This window comes from Colobus angolensis, unplaced genomic scaffold, assembly GCF_000951035.1.
Source record: "Colobus angolensis palliatus isolate OR3802 unplaced genomic scaffold, Cang.pa_1.0 Scaffold54, whole genome shotgun sequence".
Taxonomy (NCBI): Eukaryota; Metazoa; Chordata; class Mammalia; order Primates; family Cercopithecidae; genus Colobus; species Colobus angolensis.
In genome coordinates this window covers 1,408,212-1,418,905 of record NW_012118932.1, presented here as the reverse complement: position 1 = coordinate 1,418,905, position 10,694 = coordinate 1,408,212, and the positions used below count along the sequence as shown (strand labels likewise).

The window sequence follows — 10,694 nt, the reverse complement described above, 5'->3', positions numbered from 1 at the left end:
AGCTAAGACAGTGTCTCCCAAAATTTCTTAACAGAAATCACCTTGGTTATATATACCTACTACGTACCCACAATAATTAAAAAAAAAAAAAAAAAGAGAGATCATCTGGGTTCTTCAAACCAGATTTTCGGGTCCAATCTAGACCTAATGAATCAGGATTTCCCGGGAAGGCAATAATCTGTACAAACATGCCCCCAAGGAATTCTTACCAAAGTCAGGGAAACTCTTCTAACTAAGGGGTAAGATTTAGGCCCAGCAAGGGCAACAATATTGCAACCAGACAATCCTGGATCCATTTATTGGCTCTTCCACTTACCTATATGATTTTGAACAAGTTACTTGGCCTCCTTGTGCCTCAGTTTTTTTTTTTTTTTTTTTGAGACAAAATCTCATTCTGACGCCCAGGCTGGAGTGCAATGATGCGACACTTACCCAGATGTTGGGATATATGTCATTCTCATTAACAAAGTTACTGTGGAGGCACTATTTATTAATCATTAATTTTCTCAAGACATACACATACACACAGATAATTTTCTTAGTCACCGAGCTGTGAACCACCTTGCTAAAAAGCATTTAACTAGCTCAGTTTAGTTGGCTTATCCCTGACAGAGTCACTCACTTGACAAAGACTACGCCCATTCTATCTCTAAAAATGTCACTTTATACACTTTAACAAAATGAAAAGAAAACCTGCTATTTTTCCTTAGTCCAAACTATAGCACCCCAAATTAATTTCTCTCCCAAAAAATCCCCTAATAACTGTACCTCTGTTATGTTTCTCTCTCGTAATGAAGCCAACTCATATGGATCCACAAAAAGTCCTGCAGGAATGTCCTGTTTAATTAAGAGTCGGCAGGTCTGTAAGTCCTCAATGCTTTCTCCAAACTTCACTTTGATTAAAAGGTCTCTGTAAGACAAGTACATTTAAAGTAAATCTCTTCATTCAACTGTTAAATGAGATAACATAACACTGTATTCCTATTAGTGAAAACACTATATTTCAAAATTCATTTTCCAAAAGTAGATTATAAGGTCAAATGAAATATTTATAACATGTCAGAATCATCCATTAGATCTTTCATAATTCATGTCATAAGCCACTATAGCATTATTGTAAAAACAGACAAAGATCAATGGAAAGGAATGGAATCCAGTAACACTCACACAATTTTCAATAAAGGTACCAACGTAATTTAATGGGGAAAGGATAGTCTTTTCAACAAATGGTACTGAAACAACTGGATATTTACATAGAAAAAAATAGGCCACAGGGCAGGCATGGTGGTTCATGCCTATAATCCTAGCACTTTGGAAGGCTGAGGCAGGTGTACTGCCTGAGCTCAGGAGTTCGAGACCAGCCTGGGTAACACGGCGAGACCCAGTCTCTACCAAAAATACAAAAATTAGCTGGGCATGGTGGCACATGCCTGTGGTCCAGCTACTCAGGAGGCTGAGGCATGAGCATCTCTTGAGCCTGGGAGGTAGAGGGTGCAGTGAACCAAGATCATGTCCCTGTACTCCAGCATGGGTGACAGAGCAAATCCCCATCTAAAAAAAAGAAAAAAGAAAAAAATAGGCCGAGGATGGTGGCTCATGCCTGTAATCCCAGCACTTTGGGAGGCTGATGCAGGAGGATTGTTTGAAGCCAGGAGTTTGAGACCAGCCTAAGCAATATGGAGAGACCCGTCACTAAAAAAAATTTAAAAATTAGCCAGGCGTGGTGTTGTGTGCCTATAGTCCCAACTACAAGGGAGGGTGTGGTAGGAGAATCTTTTGAGCCCAGGAGGTCAAGGTTGCAGTGAGCTCTAATAGCACCACTATGTTCTAGCTTGGGGGACAGAGACAAGACCCTGTCTCAAGAAAAAAAAAAAAAAAGACAGAGAGAGAAGATATATTTTTTTAAAAAGCTAAATGCAACTTTAAGAGATGAATATAATTTCTGAAATAAAAACTTACTCAGATGTAATTAAAAGCCATTAGATGCTGAAGAAGAAAAGACTAGTGACTTGGAGACAGAGCAACAGAAACTATCCACGCTGAAGCACAGAGAGGAAAAAAGGCCAGGGAGAAAAAAAGAACAGCCTCCATGGCCTTTAAACAATATCAAGTAATCTAGTATACATATATTTGGAGTTCCTAAAATAGAGAAGAGACTGTAACAGAAAAAAAAATGAAGATATAATGGCTGAAACTTTCTGAATTTCATAAAAATTGTAAGTCTACAAATCCAAGAAGCCCAACCAACTCCAAGCAGGATAAATACAAAGAAAATCACATCAAGGCATATTATTATCCAGTCAATGGAAAACTATCTTAAAAGTTATCAATAATTATGTAGAGATTAACAAAGATAAGAATAAGCTAGAAGATAATGGAGCAACTTATTTAAAGTAGTAAAAGAAAAGCGGCTGTCAATCTAGAATTTTATATCCAGGAGGAAAATCTTCCAAAAATAAAGGCAAGATAAAGATTCAGACAAACAAAACTAAGAGAATTTGTCACTGCAAGAAATGACAGAAAGTAAATGATACTAGATAGAAACATAAATCTATAAGAAAGAAGAGATCTGAAATGGTAACTATGTGGGGGAATATAAAATACTTTTTTCTCATGTTTTAATTGCTTTCAAATATGATTGCCAGACAAATTGGAGCCCTTGAGCGTTGCTGGTGGGAATGTAAAATGATGTGGCCACTATGGAAAACTCTATGACAATTTTTCAAAAACACAGAATTATCATATGATCCAGCAATTCCACTGCTGGGTACATGAAAGCAGGCATTTAAGAGGCAACAGCCAAAAGGCAGGAGCCACCAACGTGCCCGTCAACAATGAACGGATAAGCAGAATGTGGTATAAACATACAATGGAATATTATTCAGCTTTAAAAAGAAGGGAAATTCTGACATACCCTAAAACACGAAGAACGGTGAGAACATTATGCTCAGTGAAACAAGCTAGTCACAAATATTATATGATTCCACTTATATGAGGTACCCAGAGGAGTCAAATTCACAGAGACAAGAATGCTGGTTGCCAGGAGCTGGGAGAAGGAGAAATGAGTAGTTATTGCTTAATAGGCAAAGAATTACAGTTGTACAAAATAAAGAGTTCTGCAAATGAATGGTGGTGATGGTAGCACAATAATGTGAATGTACTTGATGCCACTGAATTGTACACTTAAAAATAGTTAAAATTAGGCTGGGCGTGGTGGCTCATGCCTGTAATCCCAGTACTTTGGGAGGCTGAAGCAGGCGGATCATGTGGTCAGGAGATGGAGACCATCCTGGCCAAAATGGTGAAACCCTATCTCCCACAAAAATTAGCTGGGCGTGTTGGCATGTGCCTGTAATCGGGAGGCTGAGGCAGGAGAATCACTTGAACCAGGGAGTCAGAGGTTGCAGTGAGCCAAGATTGCGCCACTGCACTCCAGCCTGGGCGACAGAGCGAGACTCCATCTCAAAAAAAAAAAAAAAAAAAAGTTAAAATTGTAAATTTTATGTTATGGGTATTTTATCACAATTAAAATAAATAATGTAAAAAGTGACTGCTTAAAGAAAAATCAGTAACAATATATTGTGGGGTTCATAACGCAAGTAAAAAATAAAGTAAAATATGTGATAACAACAGCATAGAAAAGAGAAGGAGATGAAACTGTCCTGATAAAACAGTATCTGTGACATGGAATAAAATTATTTGAAGGTAGATTGTGATAGGTAACGACTGCACATTGTAAACCCTAAAGCAGCAAATTAAAACCAGAGAGAGATGGCTAATTAGCCAACACTTGAGATAAAATAGGATGATTAATAAATACTCAATGTATCCAAAATAAGGCAAGAAAAAAAGAAGACTAGATGCAACAAAGAGAAAAACAAATAGGAAAAAAAGTAGCTAGATATATTTAAACCAAACCAACCATATTAATATTTACATTAAAAATAAATGGTCTAATCACTCCAATTAGAATGCAGAGACTGTGGCCGGGCGCGGTGGCTCAAGCCTGTAATCCTAGCACTTTGGGAGGCCGAGATGGGTGGATCATGAGGTCAGGAGATCGAGACCATCCTGGCGAACCCGGTGAAACCCCGTCTCTACTAAAAAATAAAAAAATAAAAAAATTAGCCAGGCGAGGTGGCGGGTGCCTGTAGTCCCAGCTACTCTGGAGGCTGAGGCAGGAGAATGGCGTAAACCCAGGAGGCGGAGCTTGCAACGAGCTGAGATCCGGCCACTACACTCCAGCCTGGGCGACAGAGCAAGACTCCGTCTCAGGAAAAAAAAAAAAAAGTAAAAGGATAAAAAAGATATGCAAATATTAATAATAAATGTGGGATGGCTATATTAATAGTAGAATAAGGAGACTCCAGGACAAGGAATATTGTCAGTCATAAAGAAAGACATTACACAAAGATAAAGGGGTCAATTCATCCAGTTCATCAAGAACATATCAAGAGCATCAAGAACAATCCTAAATGTAGCATACACACCCAAAAACAGAGCTTCAAATAGTCATCGTTAAATTCTATTAAACATTAAAGGAATAAATAATACCAACGCTACACAAGCAGAAACTAGAGAAGAAGAAAATGTTTCCCAATCGATCAAGCCAGCGATGCCCTGACAGCGAAACCAGAATAAGGCATCACGACAGAGTCATGGGCCAATAGCCTTCATGAACATACAAGTGAAAATACCTAGCAAGTTATTAGCAAAACAAATCCAGATCTATTTCAAGAAGATAATATCACATGACCAAGGAGTAGGTTCACTATTGGAAACATCAATGTACTTCATCATATTAACAGAATAAAATATAAGAATTGTATGATCCTCTCAAAACAGAGGAAGAAAAAGTATCTGACAAAATTTAACACCGAATCATGGGGAAAAAAAAAAAAAAACCTCTCAGGAAACCAGAAACTTAAGAGAAAGTCCTCAACTCATAAAAAGCTATCTACAAAAAACCTAACACAAATATACTTCATGGTGAAATAACTATACCCTTCCCCTTTTTTTTTGAGATGGAGTCTCACTCTGTCACCAGGCGAGAGTGCAGTGGCACACTCTCAGCTCACTGCAACCTCCGCCTCCCGGGTTCAAGCGATTCTCCTGCCTCAGCCTCCTGAGTAGCTGGGATCACAGGCACCTGCCACCACACTCGGCTAATGTTTTGTATTTTTAGTAGAGATGGGGTTTCACCATGTTGGCTAGGTTGGTCTTGAATTCCCGATCTCGTGATCTGCTGGCCTCGGCCTCCCAAAGTGCTGGGATTACAGGTGTGAGCCACTGCGCCCAGCATAAAAAAATTTAAAAAAAAAAATAAATGAATCAGAATTTATATATCAAGTATCTGAGAATCATTTCAAAATAATCACCTTGAGAAGCTTCAGTTTGGGGAAGTTTTCTTGAGGAACAGTTACCCTTTAGCCAGACTTTTAAAGATCTTCAATATAGGCAAATATTCATCTTTTGAAGATAGTTTCTTTTTTGGAAACAGCTTGGTCATTTAGAATCAACAGTAGTAAGAAATAGTGATTTAGAGTAGTGTATCACAGTACTTGAGATGGCTTTGAAGTATACTAGTACTAAATTTGAGTCAGAGCTCTATCACCCTAATTTCTACCAAATTATTTAAATTCTTTGAGCTCTACCTCCGTCATCTGAAAAATAAGAAAAAATCATCTATCTCATGCCATTGTGAAGATTAAATGGAATATTGTATATATAGGCACTGGTTGTATATATAAAATTATACTGTATACGAGACAGTATGTGTAGGTTCTATACAAATACTATGCTATTTGACACAGGGTACTTGAGCATCTGAGGATTTTGGTGTCCTCAGGGGAGGTCCAGGAGGAACCAATCCCCTCAGATACCAAGGGACAATTGTATGTTGTAAACAATTCATATTTGTTTTCTTCTTTGCTCCACTCAATTAATCATTATTTCAAAGTGTGAACCACATATGCCATCACTGAGTAACTCTGAGGAAGCAAGTGATTTTTCTCTTTTCTTTTTGAGACAGAGTCTCGCTCTGTTGCCCAGGCTGGAGTGCAGTGGCATGATTTCAGTTGACCACAACCTCCACCTCCTGGGTTCAAGTGATTCTCCTGCCTCAGCCTCCGGAGTACCTGGGACTACAGGTGTGTGCACCACGATGCCCAACTAATTTTTGTATTTTTAGTAGAGACAGGGTTTCACTATGTTGGCCAGGCTGGTCTCGAACTCCTGACCTTGTGATCCGCCCACCTCGGCCTCCCAAAGTGTTGGGATTACAGATGAGAGCCACCACATCCGGCCTGATTTTTCAACTTATACATATTTCAACCATCAATTTTTTGCTCTCAATTATGAGAGACATTATTTTAATAGAAACAGAAATCAATGGGCAACTTACCTGTGGAAACCATCTTTCAAAACTTCTTGCCTCAAAATAATTTCAGAACACGTGGCCCTTGTGCCTATAAGAACCAAAAGACATTTTTTAAAAAAATAAAAGCACTGAATAAAATAATATTTAAATAATTAGAAAAGAGTTATTTTAGTAGGCTTTACTTGCCTAGAAAATCTAACCAACCTAAAAACAAAAACTTCTAAAATTTAAGCAATTTGAGATATATATGTGTAAATCTACTTACAATATAGCACTGTGGTTAAGAACAATGACTCTGAAGTTAGATTGCCTGATTTCAAATCCCAGTCTGCAACTTAATAGCTGTGTCAATTTTGGGCAAGATAGTTTATCTCTCTACTAGCTGTCATAAGAATTTCCTATATATGTAGAAGCACTTAGAACAGTAGTAAGAATACACATTAAGTGTTCTATATAAGTGTTCGTTATTCATATTCCTTTATTCAGGTGATCCCAAGGTGCCAGAAAGGAACAGGCCGGCTGAAGAGCCAGGAAATCTCCATTTTAACCCTAGTTCACTGAAACTGTGGATCAGATAGATACACACTGGCAACTTCTATATTCCAACATCCATGCCTACAAAAGCAGGAAAATGGTACATTTATGCCTTGTGGAGATGCTGGAAGGTTTTAAAAAAAAAAAAAAAAGCTGGAGGCACTTAAAGCTTCAACGGGTTCCACTGTAAACTCAGAATAACCAGAAATCTTAGTATACTGACTTCATCCAGATTCCAGACATTCAAGCTGTTACTCAGAGCCAGGTGTGCCAGCGTGCACCTGAAGTGGGAGGATTGCTTGAACCCACGGGATGGGGGCTGCAGTGAGCTATGATTACACCACTGCACTCAAGCCTGGGTGACAGAGAGAGACCTTGTCTCTAAACACAAAAAAAGAAAACTATTACTCAATGTAAGCATCTTAAAACTCAAAATTCAGTTACTATTGACCAGCAACTCTGCCAGGCATTTGCTATGGAATTTTGTCCCATTTTAAAAGCTGTAAATCTGTGGGAAGAACATTTAAAAAACACACAAGCCTGGACAACACAGCGAGACTCCATCTCCATTAAGAAAAATACAAAAATTAGCTACTTAGGAGGCTTAGGTGGGAGGATGGCTTAAGGCCAGGAGGCAGAGGGAGGCTGCAGTGAGCAGAGACTGTACCACTTCACTCCAACCTGGGTGACAAAGCCAGACCTTGTCTCAAAACAAAACAAAACACAACAAAACAAAACACACACACACACACACACAGAAAACTATATATTACTATATATTATTTGCATAATCTTGTTATTATCGTTGCATATTGCTGAATCCATTCGATGTATTTCTGAAAAGATACATTAAGAAAAATGATGTGAAGGTGAAACTATCTGAAGGAATGAGGAAAGAATAGAAAAAAATAACATTTTAAAAATAACATCTAACGTGCTAGATCCTCTACTTGGTGCTTTCGTATGTGTTTTAACTTTCACAATCTACAGCAAAATAAGCAAAATCACTGCCATTTGTTTGCAGGAGGAAACTTGAACTAAAGCATTAGTAAATGGCCCTGGGTCATACAACTAACTACATGACCAAATAGAAGAAAGGTATGCGACTTTTAAAGCCTAAAATACTTCCACTTTCAACACTAAAATTGAAAGAAATTTTAGTGTTACGGCTCTTTTAGAATTTGTCTAGTTACATTTCACTGGAAAACCTCCAACCCTCAAAAAAGAAATTGTATTTGCTTTGGAGAAGCATATGATCTTTTCCCAAATAAACAAATCCCCAAATCCCATATGTATCTTATACTAATCCAGATTTTTATTTGTTCTTTATTTTTATTTATTTATTTATTTTTTTGAGACGGAGTCTCACTTTGTCACCAGGCTGCAGTGCAGTGGCACGATCTCGGCTCACTGTAACCTCCGCCTCCCGGGTTCAAGTGATTCTCCTGCCTCAGCCTCCGGAGTAGCTAGGACTACAGGCGCCCACCATCACGCCCGGCTAATTCTTGTATTTTTAGTAGATATGGGGTTTCACCACGTTGACCAGGCTGGTCTCGATCTCTTTACCTGGTGATCTGTCCGCCTCGGCCTCCCAAATGCCGGGATTACAGGCATGGGCCACAGCACCCAGCCAAGGCTCTGCCTCTTAAAAAAAAGAACAAAGAGCCCAGGCGCGGTGACTTATGCCTGCAGTCCCAGCACTCTGGGAGGGCGAGGCAGGCAGATCACAAGGTCAAGAGTTTGAGACCATGCTGGCCAACATGGTGAAACCCCGTCTTTACCAAAATACAAAAAATTAGCCAGGTGTGGTGATGTGCACCTGTAGTCTCAGCTACTTGGAAGGCTGAGGCAGGAGAATCGCTTGAACCTGGGAGGTGGAAGTTGTAATGAGCCGATATCACACCACGGCACTCCAGCCTGGCAACAGAGCGAGACTCCGTCTCAGAAAAAAAAAGAGAGAGACAGACAGGGCCTTACTCTGTCACACAAGCTGGAGTGCAGTGTCATGATTACAGCTCACTGCAGCCTTGAACCTCTGGGCTCAAGCAATCCTCCTGTGTCAGCCTCCCAAGTAGCTGGGATTACAGGCCCACGCCACCACACCTGGCTACTTTTACATTTTTTTGTAGAGACAGGGTCTTGCTGTGTTTTCCAGGCTGCTCTTGAACTCTTGGCCTCCAGCAATCCTCCCACCTCAGCCTCCCAATGTGTTAGAATTTCAGGTGTGAGTCGCTGTACCCAGCACAAATCCAGATTTTTCTTCATCATGTTTAATTTTAATGCGGGTAGGGTGGGAAGTGAGGGCTACTATCCAACTATAAATCAAATTAGAAGAAAAATTATTAACAGGTTTAAATTCTATTGGTATGTACACCAGACAGCAGTTGATCACTGGGACCGGAGAAAGGCTAATTTATAAATAGTATAGCAAATACTAGAATATTATGATTTTAAAGGCAAAAGTACCATTTTTAAAAAGAATTTGTTGGATGTGAATTTATCTTCAACATTTTTCCTCTTAAATATTACTTTGGTTGTGGTGAACTGGCTCTGGAAATTGACTTGTTTTTATTTTTTTTCTTTTTGAGACAAGAGTCTCCCTCTGTCACCCAGACTGGAGTGCAATGGCGCGATCTCAGCTCACTGCAACCTTGGCCTCCCTAGTTCAAGCGATTCTCCTGCCTTAGGCTCCCGAGTAGCTGGGACTACAGGCGCAGGCCATCAGGCCCGGCTAATTTTGACCCCTTTTTAATTATAAAATGCCAATGCTGGAAGCCTCTAGAGATGACCAAATCCAACTGTTTAAAAATTCTTCTGGCGGGACATGGTGGTTCACGCCTGTAATCCCGGCACTCTGGGAGGCTGAGGAGGGTGGATCACCTGAGGTCAGGAGTTCAAGACCAGCCTGACCAATATGGCAAAACCCCGTCTCTACTAAAAAGACAAAAAATTAGCTGGGCATGGTGGCGGGCGCCTGTAATAATCCCAGCTACTTGGGAGGTTGAGGCAGAAGAATTGCTTGAACTTGGGAGAGGCGGAGGTTGCAGTGAGCCGAGATCGTGCCATTGCACTTCAGCCTGGGCAAGTGAGACTCCATCTCAAAAAAAAAAAAAAAAAAAAGAAATTCTTGGCCTCATAATCCTTTGTTTAGATAAACTTGAAAACCCAGTATGTAAACACACAAGCAGAACTGCACTGATTGACAGATGCTAAATGGATCTAAATGGTACCAAGGATGGCAGAAACATTCTCATTCTACAGATGGAGAAACTTGCCGGGTTGGTGCTTTCCTCCCATCAAACCTTACCACTTTATTGTAATTATTCCCGCACTTGCCTGCCTCAGTAGTACAAGCAGTCTGCCTACTACTTGCACGAGCAACTAGCAGTTGGCCACGCAGTCCTATATGCGGTTTAGGCATTCTCAGGCCTCACAGGGCGCTAAGGCCTTGCTGGCCCCTTGGTGATCAGAAGCTTCGTGCAACCCAAGAGCATCCCAAGACGCCTGACGGCTGACTTTCCTTCTCAGAACCTTAGTGACAGGGCGGCCAGTCCAGCCTGGGAACCGCAGGGCCCGAGCCCGACTCTCCGGAGACCCGGGATCCGCCGCAGAGCAAAGCGCACGGCAGGGCCGGGGGCGGGAGGAGGGCACGCGGCTCTAGTGTTTGACCTCCTCCGGCTCGCCCTGCTGATCTAAGTCCCGCGCCGGGTCCCCACATTCCCGCAACCCGCGGAGAGGCCGGGGAGCCGGGACCGCTCCCCACGCTCTGGCCCCCAAGCCC

The 10,694-nt window shown here is 40.8% G+C and overlaps 1 protein-coding gene across 1 annotated transcript in view; it reads right to left on the bottom strand.

The window, feature by feature from the left end:
* PIGX (phosphatidylinositol glycan anchor biosynthesis, class X) overlaps positions 1-9,181 on the bottom strand; it is a 26,437-nt gene extending 17,256 nt beyond the window's left edge. Inside the window, exons 1-3 of the mRNA XM_011961253.1 lie at positions 9,152-9,181; positions 6,404-6,507; positions 769-910 (exon numbers count right to left, since the gene is read on the bottom strand). Coding sequence (XP_011816643.1) covers positions 769-910; positions 6,404-6,507; positions 9,152-9,181 — 276 coding nt within the window. The remainder of the gene's footprint in view (positions 1-768; positions 911-6,403; positions 6,508-9,151) is intronic.
* Between the last annotated feature and the right edge of the window lie 1,513 nt (positions 9,182-10,694).